This window comes from Pollicipes pollicipes, unplaced genomic scaffold (assembly GCF_011947565.3).
Source record: "Pollicipes pollicipes isolate AB1234 unplaced genomic scaffold, Ppol_2.1 Scaffold_6686;HRSCAF=7923_pilon_pilon_pilon, whole genome shotgun sequence".
In the NCBI taxonomy this organism is placed as follows: Eukaryota; Metazoa; Arthropoda; class Thecostraca; order Pollicipedomorpha; family Pollicipedidae; genus Pollicipes; species Pollicipes pollicipes.
This window is the reverse complement of record NW_023596921.1, coordinates 39,154,928-39,168,813: the sequence shown is the minus strand read 5'-3', so window position 1 is coordinate 39,168,813 and position 13,886 is coordinate 39,154,928. Positions and strand designations below refer to the sequence as shown.

At 54.7% G+C, this 13,886-nt stretch overlaps 2 protein-coding genes across 2 annotated transcripts in view; both read left to right on the top strand.

Annotated features, from left to right (window-relative positions):
- The first annotated feature begins 758 nt into the window (after nucleotides 1-758).
- LOC119108293 (ankyrin repeat and BTB/POZ domain-containing protein 1) lies at nucleotides 759-12,288 on the top strand. The gene is made up of 10 exons (XM_037231869.1): nucleotides 759-822; nucleotides 1,104-1,167; nucleotides 2,201-2,263; nucleotides 6,154-6,354; nucleotides 7,268-7,522; nucleotides 8,100-8,263; nucleotides 8,601-8,821; nucleotides 9,209-9,367; nucleotides 9,640-9,840; nucleotides 11,419-12,288. The coding sequence occupies exons 2-10, from the start codon at nucleotides 1,112-1,114 to the stop codon at nucleotides 11,623-11,625; spliced, it is 1,527 nt and encodes a 508-aa protein (XP_037087764.1). The 5' UTR covers nucleotides 759-822; nucleotides 1,104-1,111; the 3' UTR covers nucleotides 11,626-12,288.
- Nucleotides 12,289-13,744: 1,456 nt separating this feature from the next.
- The window catches only part of pod1 (coronin), a 20,424-nt gene continuing 20,282 nt past the window's right edge, over nucleotides 13,745-13,886 (top strand). Inside the window, exon 1 of the mRNA XM_037231867.1 lies at nucleotides 13,745-13,826. The gene's annotated coding sequence lies outside the window, so the exon portion shown is untranslated. The remainder of the gene's footprint in view (nucleotides 13,827-13,886) is intronic.

Here is a 13,886-nt window from a genome sequence, read left to right as displayed (position 1 = left end):
GTGACCTTTTTACGTTAGGTAGATACTGGATCTTGTCGGCAATTAATCCGATTTAGAAAGTCCACTTGTCTTCTCCTTGTGCCAAAATATTGCTCTCCATAACTAGCTTTTTCATTTCAGTATTTTCATGCAGACACCATTTCAGGGCTTTAAATGGAGCATTGCTAGACTTCTTGGACACCAAGCTATACCTACGCTATTTTGTCACAGCTTTACACAAATTTGGAATGAAATGTTAACGGGCTGCGTTCCATCATAAGGGGCAGGCGAAACGAAACACTGCAGAGTGAAATCAGACTGCTCTGTATCGCTGTCGTGATTCAAATGTGCATGGGTGTGTGGGAGGGGGGACGCCAGCCCTCCCCCAACTTGGATTTCAGCCCCCACCCCCTTCCCTAACTTGGGCTCCAACTCCTCATTTTTGAGAGGGAAGTGGGCCCGCTAACGACTCTTCCGAATTGGACCCGCTCAGTTGTGAATCCCATTTATTGTTGCATTTTGGGAGAAGTTTTCGTCATAATCCGTGCTAAGCCACTCATTTTGTTGAATAGCCCCTGGTTACAGATGTGAGAGGCCGTTCAACAGTACAAGTACGACAGCCAAAGTACGTGCGCTTGATTGCCATAAGGCATTCCAAATTTCATACTGTAGTGGCCCTGCTCCATTTCGGACCTTTTCGAGGGGAGGCAATTCTGCGCCGTTCGTACATATATGGAGTACAAACAAAAGTGCGCTAGCGCTAGTGAGTTCGCGGAACGGGCGAATGATCGTAGACAAGGCCTTTTTACAACTTAGCAGTGGTGCTGGGGCCTGCCTCCGTGTGTGCGTATGGGTGGTAATAGGTACGGGGGCAATGTGTTGGGTGCATGCCATCCGCTTGATATTTTCTAGAAAGGTGTTCCTGATTTAAATTTGCTTACTGGAATCAAATGATAGACATTTGCTCTGAGGTCTTAACTTTTATGGGTTAGCGCTGAGATTGGGACTTCAGATTTCTTCCTTGCTCGACATTGGCCATCTTTGTATGTATTTATGTGTGTGTTATATGCAGGTATTGGTATGGCAATTGGTATACTAATCCAAGTGTTGTTTTTGTTTTCTAGGATGAAGAATGGACACCAGTGACCTATTCTTTGGATGCAGAACTGGTGACCTCTCAAAAGTGAAGTATGTCATCATTTCCCAGCTATTCCTCTTGCTTTACCATGTAGTTATCTTATTGCATGTTTGACAAATTATTCCATTGGAGACACATCTTAGTCTGAGAGCTTCACGTAGCAATTGCACGCCGCTTTAGCAGAATTTTTAGATACTGTCTTTGTGTTCTAGTAGTTGTATTCTAGTGTGGTCAGTCAGTTCGGGTAAATATAGCCACATAACTCAATAGATAGTCATGTTATCCATGTATTGTGTGACAGTATTCAGACTGCTTTATGCTCTCCCTATGCAAGGCCAGCACAACCTTGATAGAACCTACAATGACAAAGTTTTGGAGGATCACTGCATCTGTAGGTTAAAAGGAAATCATTCCACATGATGTAGTCAGTGCCAGACATCCCTAGTTAAAGCTGTGTATAGCCATATATATATATATATATATATATATATATATATATATATATATATATATATATATATATATATAATGTGTGTGTGTGTGTGTTTGCATGCATGGGATTAGTGACAGCAGGATCAGGGTAGTCATGCCATGCAGGAGATAGTGTCTGGATGTGGAACCCACCCCCCAGATAATACAACACTGATAATGACTGAGTGTGACCCCAACTCAGATTGTCTGCCAGGTGGATTGGCTGAGGGATCTCCTGTGTCCCATACAATACCCAGACATGTGCCATGTTTACTCCCTGGCCGGCTGCCGGGTCGTGGGTCACTGGTGCATGCAAGGCCAGAGCACAGCCAGTACTCTGATCCAATTCATTGGCCACAGAGCAGACACATTGTCTCCAATATAAGCAGCTTGATCACCCAAATGTTGAACCTGTGTTCCAACATTTGTTATTTGTGTCTGAAGTATATGATGGGCTGTCCTGTGGGTATGGTTTGGGATGAGATCCAGGAAATAAAACGTGCTGATAGTGCTCAATTTGAACTTCTTAGATGTGTCAAGAGAATGGCAAGAAGCATTTTAGTTGGATGTAGTTTGTGCATAATTTGAATACATTGTGCTCTTCTTTTGCAGGTACCTGGTGGATGTCAAGGAAGTAGATGTAAACACAAGAGATAAATGGGACAGCACACCTCTGTAAGCCTACATTTGTACTTTGAAACCTTCTTTTGCTTATTTCAAATACCATGCAGAATTATAGCATGTTCATTAATTTTCAGTGCATATGGAGCATTTTTTAACCCTGAAAATTTATGTTTGCTGTTAATGTGGCAGATGTTGATTAAAGAGACAAAGATGAGTTTATTTCAGAATTGCCTGTTATACATTATGTTAGCAAGAGGCATGCTTGCTGAAGGTATCTGTTATTTTGTGCACATTGCAAGCAGCCAAATGATGAGACATAAATGCTCCAGTGGGCAGCAAGATGTGTCATCAGTTGCAGAAGATGGTGAGCCAGCAAGAAGTTTGTGCAGAATGGCATGTTATTAAACTTCTCAAAATGTTTCTTTGAAACATTCAAAACCCAGCCTGTGCCAGCTGATAAGCTACATCACGCCCTCCTCAGTGTTGATGTCTGTTGATGTAAATCACAACTTGCATATTTTTTTAGCAAAATAAGACATGTTATATATAAGGTGTGATCAACTTGGCAGAACAGATCGATCTGTGGGAAACTCGGCTCGGAAATCGATACAATTTCCAATGCAAGTGACACATACAGCCTTCAGTGAACATGGAGCATAACATATTATGCCGAGCGGCTTCAAGCGTTGAATATGATGTGCGCATTTCGCTGTCGACGCTTGCACAAACATGGTCCCACGCACCACCGGCGATCGAAAGTTTCACAAAACAGTGAAGTGACCCGTTCCCACGCCCCGAACATCAGGACGGTGTATGAAAATCGGCACGACAAAAACGCTAATTTGGGAAAGGAAGGGTTGTTGTATGTGGCCACTCCTGCTGTGAGCTTGGTGTGAGCACCCACTCAGGTGTTTTGTCAGTGGTGGGTCCTGCCCACTCAGGTGTTTTGTCAGTGGTGGGTCCTGCCCACTCAGATGTTTTGTCAGTGGCAGGTCCTGCCCACTCAGATGTTTTGTCGGTGATGGATCCTGCCCACTCAGGTGTTTTGTCAGTGGCTGGCCCTGCCCCCTCAGATGTTTTGTCCGTGGCGGATCCTGCCCACTCAGGTGTTTTGTCCGTGGCGGATCCTGCCCACTCAGGTGTTTCGTCAGTGGCGGATCCTGCCCACTCAGGTGTTTTGTCAGTGCCAGATCTGCAACCAGCTTTGCGCCCCGGTTGGATAACTGCCCGTAATCGTTGGCAGTGAAGTTTAAAGATGGCAGAGTGAACGGGCGAACATCTTCCTTCGACGCAGGGTAGCACGTCTCCATACGCTTCACGGCCTGGGCCCTGATCTCTGCTATCTTGTCACTCATCACTACCAAAAGCACTGCCTAGGGATGGGAGCATTCTGCATTCCTTTCCATGACGGGCTGCGGGATATCTCGCACGCGGTGTGGGAGAGACCCAAGGAGCTTCAGGCAATTCCTCATATTCTTTGAACCACTGGTTCATCTGTCGTTTTCCTGCATGTGGAATCACATTGTGCATGTTGCTCACCACATACTTCGCCATGTCCTGAAGCTGGGTTCTTGGATTTTGTATCGGCGCGTATGTTCTTAGTGAGCCTGCACCGAGCTTGAGCCACCCGCGAGGTGCATACCATGCTGTCGTATGCGTGCGAACGAATTCAGACATTTATGCATCGACCAGAGGTACGGGGTTTAATTTCCCGCGGTGCGCGCCCTTCCTGCCGGGGTGAGAGATAGGCGACGCCATATAAGTCAGCAGCTGAGTGCATCGTAAATCCCCAGTGACGGACAAACATTGTTTATAGACAAAGGCTTTGGTGCTGGCAAAGGAGTGACTGAGCAGAGGTAATTTATGTCGACTCGTCCATCGTGCAAACATGGATCGAATTAAAGTCAGTAGAGCGACGCCACTTCCGGACCCCCATGATCAATCACATCAGAACGCAGACTCAACGACAGCACGACGTTGAACCCGCGTTAAAATGCTGAAGCTGGCATTTGCTTTATCTGAAGATGGCTAAAATGCAACTAAAATATCGACCCAGAATGCATTAGAAAGGGCGGCGTGTTAGCCGTGAGCGGAGACCACCTCACCCTGCGTGGTTTAGCGGCCGATTTCGCGCTGAACGGTGGCAGCCAGGTCACAGGGGACCCGCTGGTCGCACCTGAGGTCAGCAGCTGCAGCTGCCGTCATTGCAGCGACGTGGCCACTGGTGGGACTGAGCTGGATCACGTGCAGGTCACGCACTGCGCAACGTCGCCGCTGGCGGGGCCGAGCTGGATCACAGGCAGCTCATGCACTGCTCCTGCAGCCTCTTCGCCATGCGGTCCTGTGAGCGACTTAAGTCCAGTTGTCACACTATCGAGCTCTTTGAACGGCTGCCGCGGTTAGAACTTGATTGCGTGCAGCTGGCGAAGCAAACAGTAGGCGGGTGTATTGTCGACCAATGCAAACAACCGTCAGATGACACCAGGGCGTCAAGCGTTTACCGCCGTGTCGTCACACCCAGGATCGGTCACGTCGTCGTCGTACTCTCAGGGTATTGCCTGCAGTTAACTGAACCTGTCCAGGACCTGACTAGACTGAGATATGCGCCATCCATCGTATTCCCCACCGGGCTCGGCTATCACAACCACGTGCAGTTCTTGGCACACATCTCCAGCGCTGACATCGGTGAGACCCTTCCGTGCGTCAGAGTCCGATCCAGCCAGGCTCAGGCCGCGCAGACGGCTGAATCTGGCCTACGGTTTTTCCCAATAAGGTCTGGTGTCGGGTTCGCTGCATCTGTTCCGGTATCCACGTCTGCAATTGTTTCAGCTGTGCTGATGCAGCCTATCTTCGTTTGAAACGATTGTCCTTAACCCCCAAGTGCAAAGCGCCGCCGGTGTCGGCTCGGGGTGATGCCATGGTGTTCCGGGTCGCGGGATCGAACGCACAGAAAATGTTATGCCTGCAACGGAGGAGGGAGGGGCCATGCTCACCAGCAAACAAACTCTAGCCCTTCCCCCGTTTACTGCGCCATACGTCTGCTCACACAGAGTGGAAATGGGATGGAGCAGTACTCGCCAGTTCGTAAACGTGGTGTAAATAGTGAAGGTGCGTCTTGATGTTAATGTTTACAAATTGAGGGGTTTCGAAACGTGTAGACCGTGAGTTTGTTACACAACAATCATGCCTGGTGTGTTGCTGCGCTGTGCGAGTGTGTTTAGTCGGGTTTGTCGTCTGTATTGTTTAGGGGATCCGGGCACCCAATTATGCCAAGCATGTAGAAGTACGAATTTGGCGATGGATAAAAAGAAGCAGCTTATAGACCCTCTGAGCCCCAAAAATGTTACAAAACAACACCCGCGCGTTATGTTTTCGATGGTCAACTTAGATTATTATTGTGTACTACGGAGCAGGAGAAGTTCATGTTTTACAGGTATTTTTACCGATTTCATCTTGTAGTTAACCGGAATGCCCAACAACTACCCTAATCACCAGCTGTCACCCGGATTGTCTTCTTGCCGCTAGGTGGCAGCAACATCGTTAAGGTGTAACAAATAGGGCCAGCTTTCATCAGCTAGCGCAGGCTGCGTTCGTTATCGATTTCGCAAAGTGATTCACTGCTTTTTTGTCGCTGTGCACCAAGTTATCGTCGGCTTACCGTGTTCGAAGAAAAAGTATCCGAGGACACGTTGGTGGGCGTTGTCGACGAGTGCCATGATATTTGTGGCACAAGTCAACAGACATGTGCGCTGACCCTGATTCGGATCCCAAGATCCGGGATCTGGACTCTGCCACACATGAGCTACATGGCATCCATGATCCATCCCGGCGAGCCAGCCACACTGCTCTGATCGCCTCAGCTCTGACCGGGTCGGTCGAGACCGTGGCCAACCGCGCCTGCCTCCGTGGCCGCTGTCCGACGCCCTCCCGCCTGCGCGCAGCTACTACGCCTGCCTGTGCGGCCACATTGACCTGGCGGAGTACCTGCTGGAGGCGGGCGCGCGCTGCGAGGCCAACACGTTCGACGGCGAGCGGTGCCTGTACGGCGCGCTGACGGACGACATCCGGCGCCTGCTGCTGCGCCGCCATGCCGTCACACGGCAGACCATCCGGCGGGACATGTACCAGGAGTTCCTGCGTAGGTGAGATGTGTACCAGGAGTTCCTGCGCAGGTGAGAAGTTTATCAGGAGTTCCTGCGCAGGTAAGACGTGCGTACCAGGAGTTCTTGCGCGGGTAAGACGTGTACCAGGAGTTCCTGCGCAGGTGAGACGTGTACCAGGAGTTTCTGTGTAGGCGAGACGTATACTAGGAGTTCCTGCGCAGGTGAGACGTGTACCAGGAGTTCTTGCGCGGGTGAGACGTGTACCAGGAGTTCCTGCGCAGGTAAGACGTGCGTACCAGGAGTTCTTGCGCGGGTGAGACGTGTACCAGGAATTCCTGTGCAGGTGAGGCGTGTGCCAGGAGTTTCTGCGCAGGTGGGACGTGTGCCAGGAGTTCCTGCGCAGGTAAGACGTGCGTACCAGGAGTTCTTGCGCGGGTGAGACGTGTACCAGGAGTTCCTGTGCAGGTGAGGCGTGTGCCAGGAGTTTTTGCGCAGGTGGGACGTGTGCTAGGAGTTTTTGCGTAGGTGGGACGTGTACCAGGGGTTCTTGTGCAGGTGAGACGTGTACCAGGAGTTCTTGCGCGGGTGAGACGTGTACCAGGAGCTCCTGCGCAGATCGGCGGCCGCTCACTGGCTGAGACACTGCCTACAGGCGGATCGATGTCGGCGGTTGACGTGTGGACCTGGCGCCGTAGTTTGCTGTGCAGGCGGAGTGTCGTTGTCAGGTGCATGCTACGTGGTCATTACACAGTGTATGGTCGCCCATGTGGTATGATGAATAGCTGTAGAGCTTGCTTGCTTGTAAAAACGTCTGACTTTTCTTGCAGAAGGTTGTGGAGGATAATGGTAGTTTGTAGACGAAGTTTTTAGAGCATCCTCCCACCCCGGCTCGGTTTCCGACCGCGCGTCAGGAGGCCCTCCGTGCTCCGACTCAGCTCCCGCGCCGTTTCAGGATCCTGGAGACGCACCAGTTCAGCGACATCACGTTCGCGGTGCACGGCGAGGCGTTCCCGGCGCACCGGTGCGTGCTGGCGGCGCGCTCCGAGTACTTCTGCGACATGCTGGAGTCCAAGTGGCGCGACCGGGCCACCGTGACGCTCAACAACGACCTGGTCAGCGGGCGACGGTCGGCCGCGGCCGCCGGAGGACGAGACGACGGGAAGCGCCGAGGGGACGCCTTGTGTTGCGTCCCTCACGTGGACATCGGATAATTCTTTTTAAAATTTAAGATGAGTGTTGGGTCATTGGCAGGGTGTTTTTTATTGAGTGCGTTCATAGTCGAATGCAAAAAGGTTGTAATGCAATAACCTTTCAGACCTATGCTGATATATACATGTTTTGCATATGACATTCGATAGGTGCGATCCTTTGCCGAAGTATACAGCCAAGCGCTACAGGATTCGACTGGTTTTGACTAAGCCATCTGTAGCTGTCAGCTCACTACGCTCCGATTACATTAGGTGGGCCGGTTTTAGAAGGACGTCATTGAGTCTAATGCCTACTCATCACCGTTCGTCGGCCAGGGCATGGACAAAACCGAACACGCGCTCGGCCCTTTTGACACGTAGCACGTAGTTTTCCCTCAGCGCGCAGTCATAGTCTCTGTTCTTGTGTTTGGAGCCGTGTGACCTTTGGCACCTTGGCTGCGGCACAACTACAAACGCTGCTCGTAATTTTCCGTGCCGATGCACCCTGTGACCAGGGGCGGCCAACGGCCCTGCCCGACTGACGCAGCACCTGTACGCGGCGCGATTACGGTCGTCCGACCTTACCCTCGTGTGCAGGTGCGGCCGGCGGCGTTCGCCAGTCCTGCTGCAGTACCTGTACACGGCGCGGCTGGAGACGGCCGTCCAGGATGTGGACGACTGCCTGCTGCTGGCCGCCCAGTGTCGGCTGCCCACGCTGCGGCACCAGCTGCAGCAGCAGCTGGCCAAAGTCGACGAGTTCGGTACGGGCCGAGTCTGACCGTCGCCTCTGGCGCCGTCCCCTCCGCGTGTCCGTAATATGACGTCACTTTTCTTTCCATCTTTGCTGTGTCGTTCCATTGACGTGATGTGTGTGACGCGTTTGCCTCCGCGAGGTGCCGCTGGTCGAGTGGGCTGTGTCGGCAGTCGTCCTTGCCGCCCTCGGCGTTTGCCATCGGTGTGCGGCATCCTCCCCCCCCCCCCCCCCCCCCCCCACCCCCCTCCTGCGTGAAGCCGGTCCGCGTCGCGCTGTCCGCGCGGCGCTGCGTGTGTCACGGACACGCGCGATGTCAGCCGGTGACGCCGCCTCTGGGCTATCAGTGAGCGGCAAGCCCGGCACACGAGTGACCCAGCTGGTGCTGGAGCCGGAGGACGGACTGGCCGAGCTGGCGCAGGACCTAGGCGTCATGGCCGAGCAGGCGGTGCCGCCGGCCCTCTGCAGCTGGGCCGTCGGCACCGAGCTGCCCCTCATGCCCAAGGTGCCGCCGCGCTATGCCGACGTTGTGTTCCTCGTCGAGGAGCACCGGTTTCCGGCCCACAAGGTGAGCTGGTGGCGGCTGCTGACTTTGGACGGTGTGCGCGGGCTGATCACGATGTGTATGAATCGTTTGAGTTAGCCTTTTCCGGGCTGTAATCCTTCTGGTCCCAAAAGCTGAAGGTGATTAGGATGTTGAAGCACAAAACAGAAGATGATAAATATGCATTGCCGTAGGTTTCTTGAAGGACGTCCCTGAAGTCGTGTCTACTGACAATGTTCACATCACATTCGCCAGAGTCTCCTGCGAGCGGGGACCACGAGACCATAATTTCTTGCCGTACTTTGTTAAATTTTCTAAAGCCTAAAGGGCGTTTCGGCTGGCCGTTAAACACCTGTGTGTTCACGTGTGTTCGGAGGCATTTAGTGCTGACCGCCGGCGGCGGTACGCCAGGCTTTCTTCTGCGGTCGGAGTGAGTACTTCCGCGCGCTCCTGCGGGACCCGTTCAGCGAGTCGGGCCGGGACTGCGGCGCGCCGCTCATCACGCTGCGTGGCATGGCGGCGCCCGTGTTCGTCAGCATGGTGCACTACGTCTACCAGAACACGGCCACGGTACGGCGCTGTCGTGGTGTCAAAACGCAGACTCGGTGTACCGTCCTGTCGCGGAATCAGAACACGGTCGCGTGTGACAATGACACCAGAATGCGGTCGCGACAGTCCGGGTACGGTGTAGGCGCGGTACGCTCACCGAAAGAGACTCGCTGATTCTAAGCTGGGGTCTGAGCCGGGGCCTAATGATGTGCCTACCGATGCATAAAGCCAGTGACAGCAGCGGCAGCACTGAAGGCGATGTTGATGGTTTGACGGGCCCCCCTCGTCGGCAGCTGACAGAGTCCTCGGTGCTGGACGTGCTGTACGCGGCCGACATGTGTCTGCTGCCTGGCCTGAAGCGGCTCTGCGGCAACTACCTGATGGGCCTGCTGGACCAGGAGAACGTGCTGCCCGTGCTGAAGACGGCGCGCCTGTTCCAGCTGCCCAAGCTGGAGGACGCGTGCACACAGTACATAGCAGAGAACTTGGACCAGGTGGGCGCACGGCCGCGCCAGGTACTGTGTCGGCCTTCACTTGTCCAATGCGGGATTCGCGGAACTTCAGTATCGGCGTTGTGGATGACAACTATGGACTTGCAATGTTGGTGATGATTGTCACGCCACGGTACTGAAAGTGGTCCGTCGTGTATGGCTGCTGCGGCCTTACATAACGTTATAGATTTGCTCTCTACTTACTTGCGTCCATTACGGGCTGTGGGATAAGTAACAATCGTATTTCCAGCCATGCTGATCCGGCGCATGGCTTACCGGCTCCTGGCACCCCCGCGCAATCCTGACCTCATCTCGGCCTGCCCACTGCCCGGACTCTACCACAACCAGTCGACTGCCCCGACCCGGACATGCCTTGCCCCATCGCCCTGACCCGGCCTGCCCCTTCCCTAGATCCTGCTCCCCCTGACGGACCCGCTGCGGCCGGCCAACGCCTCCTCCTCCTCCACCATCCTGACCCGCTCCGAGCTGGTCATCAGCTCCAAGTTGCGCCGGCTGGTCGGCGGCAGCGCCGACGAGCGGCCGCGCTCCGTCGAGGAGGTGGTTGTGCGCGTGGAGACGACGCCGCCCAGCGCGCGCCGGTCGCCGCCCGCCGCGCCCGCGGCCGCCACCGCCGGGCGAGTCTCGTCCGTTAACCGGCTGTGCGAGCTGCCGGCAGGCGGCGGCGCCCGAGGCGGCGGCCGGCCGGTACAGAGCGCCACCCTGCCGCGCGCTGCGCCCACGCCCTGCTTCTACATGCACGCGCTGCCTCCGCCGGTGCCGGCCGCCGCGGTGCCGGACACGGGCGGCAGCGTGTGCAGCGCGCGGCCGCGCGGCGCCGGGTCTGGCTGCACTGTCTCCGAGGTGGAGACCAGCGGCGGGCTGGTGTGCGGCATGCCGGAAGCGGAGGTGCGCAGCATGGGCGTGGCCATCTGCGTGCTCATGATCATGCTGTCGGGCCTGGCCATCGTATACGGCTTCTTCATGGGCTACTGAGCCGATGGCGGCCTCCGGAGACGGCCCGACGCCGTGGCCCGTCGTGCGGTTGTCCAACGTGGCACACCGAAGCATGGACCTCGAACCGTCCCGCCGACCGTCCTTGTTCCGACCAGACCGTGGCCGTGTCCAGGCCGCGTTGAGGGCCTTGCTCCTGCACCGGACGCCATCCTCACCCTGTGGGATGCCGACGAGAAGCGAACGACTCCGTGCGGAGAGCTCCGATGGGGGCCGATCGACCGTTCCCTGCGGTCTCCTGCCAGCGGGCGTCCCAGGCCATGGAGTCGGCGGCCATCACGAGCCGCGACGCGTCCTCACGCCGCATTAGGCGCGGAAGTGGCCCGCGTCCTCCTGCGGATGTTATTCCCACGTAAACCGGTCCGCGACGCCGCGCGGTGTGCGGGGTTATCCCATACCGCGTCGAAGACACCGTCACCGTGCGGTGAGCCATGCTCAACGCCGCCCGGCGCCTGTACCACCTCATCTCCTGCACCAGCCACCAACCCCTGCTCCGGACGTGGCAGCGGTGTTGCTGGCCGGCGTTGGCCGAGCGAGCGCGACTGCTGAGCGTCCCGCTCGTGTCCGCAGATGGTCGAGAGCGAAGACTTCCAGGCGCTGGTGTCTGAGGACGCGCGCGCCGTGCTGGCGCGCCAGCTGACCGACTCGATCGGCGTGGTGGACGACGTACGCTACCACATCACCAGCGCCGTGCAGACCTTCTCCGACATGACCGAGGCGAGCGAGAAGCTGCGACTCATAGACGACCTGCTCGATCGGCTCGGCCTCAACGCCTGAGGCGGCGGTGCGCGCGCTCCTGCCGGGGCCGTGCGAGCTCCGCGTCGGTGTCCTGCTGACCGCAGCCGGCGCCGACACTCCGGTACAAACGGCGGCGAGCGTGGGGCGTGACCGGGACACGGCGACTGCCAAAGGCGATGCAAGCAGGGCCAGTCGCAGGGTTCGTTGTTGCGGTGAAGGCTCAGAGTGCTAGCTCGCTTGCTTGTTATGTTTTATTGCTTGATGCATGGGCGGCTGATAAGCCCGGGGTATTTATTTTCTCGTTCATGAAATCAGTCGTAAGTTGGTAGTGTTATTTGTTGACCAATTGTCCTGTTCTGGGACGTGCATGCATCAATATGGATAAATTACTTAACATCCACGCATGTCGGATTATTTTGTTTTTGTTTTAGTCTCGATGTGAGAGTGTGCACGGCATTTATGAGGCCTGCGCCTCCGATGTCAGAGCTCCTGCGAGTGTAAGGTGCGACTGTCGCGCGCGTTTGACTTATCTGGTATGGCTGTATCGTTACTGCCCGTTTGATGTAGGGAGACAGGATGCAGGGGTCGGTGCAGTGGTACTGGAGCGATACGACCAACCGACATAGACTCAGTGTGTCAGCCTCTATCGTGGCGGTGTTACCGTGTCTTGGCAGTGTCCCAATACATCGGACTTTTACCTCGGCGGTGGTTTCTCAGTTATTGATGCGGGGCGTTCGTGCCGCCGTGTGGGCTCTTCTGTCGCGCGCGGCTGGGGCCGTGGCGGCCAGTTGGTGGCCGGCTGGGTCGTCCCTGTGCGCCACGCACGCCATCTGACCCTCCGCTGGGCGCACGCAACTCTAGTGGGTGTGGCGCGGGACGGTTTCCCGGCATCAGATTTGGTCGGCATAAGCATCATCCGTCGAGAATGGTAGCTATCAAGAAATGCAGCGTCGATTTGGCTTAGTTGTGTCACTAATCGACGGTTCTTGGGAGCGTAACCGCCTTTGGGTGGCAGGATGTCGAACTTACTTATTATTTATTTCATAGATATCCCATGCGAATTACGGTGCGTTCTAACAGTACTCGTTCTGCAATGCAGCTTATCACGTGGCTGGTGACTGATTGTAACTAGAACGCGCACTCTCTGATTCAGCATGTGTACTGCGAAGCCTTTTGATGAATTGGCTAGATTACTGCACAAGCCAAAGTACTCATTGCTTTCGGAAAGTCGTGGAATCGATGACATCAACTACTTGTTGCGCGTTTTCTTTCAGATAACGTATCAGGCACAGTCCTATATTCTGGGGAAGCTGGGGACTTGGTCCAAGCGTGTCCCCGTCTGTCGTGTAGCCAATATATATATATATATATATATATATATATATATATATATATATATATATATATCCCAATTCGAGCGGCCCAAAAAATCTGATATATCTGGAGGTGGATTGCCAAGGCCAGCAACGCACACGGGTGCACGGGCCTTGGCAAATACGAAGCACTCGCAAGCGAGATGGAGTTTGTCCAGGGCTGGGAGGGGAGTTGGCTCAGAGGCACTTTGAGTTATTTATTTCCACGCACCGTCAATAACCTGGTGCCAAGTCTTCCCATACTTTGGGAAGGGATACAAAAGGGGCACTCAAAATTGAGAGCCATACTCCCTACCCACCCCAACGTAATAGGAAAGACACCCTTTTGCAGGGGTGTAGTTTCCTATTCAGTTGGGGGGGGGGGAGGGGGGGGGCTGAAGTCTTCCCCCAACTTCGGAAAGAAAGGCGGGAAGAAACCTGTTTGTTGCTACATTGTGGGGCTAGGGTGGGACATTTTTCACTGTTCAGCCGTTCAACTCATTTGCTAAAACTACGCCCCTGTTCCTGTATCTGATTCCATATCGCCCAATGCGTACAAAATCGTAACATTCAAGACAAATGGAATTACGTACCAGCAGCAGGTGTCTGTGGCTATGCCTATGCAGCTACAGGTGCCTGCGGCTGTTGCTCTCTGCATCAGCCCCAGGAGGGCCCGGACAGGAAAATATGCATTAGCCTGCATCAGGGCAATAGAACACTGCTTTTACAGTGAGGCGCCAAGATACTCTTTGGCAGCACTTTAAGGACGTGAAGTACAATTTCTCCGACCTTGCATGAGTTAGTCGAGTCTGTTGTGTGGCCGGCGCTGGTGCTGGGTCCGTGAGGCGGTGCTAATTGAACAGGGAAAGTGGGTAATCTACTCTTCACGTAGGTGCACGCGGCTGTGAGGCATCTATCGCTTGCAGGTGCAGCGTGTGAATTATTGCG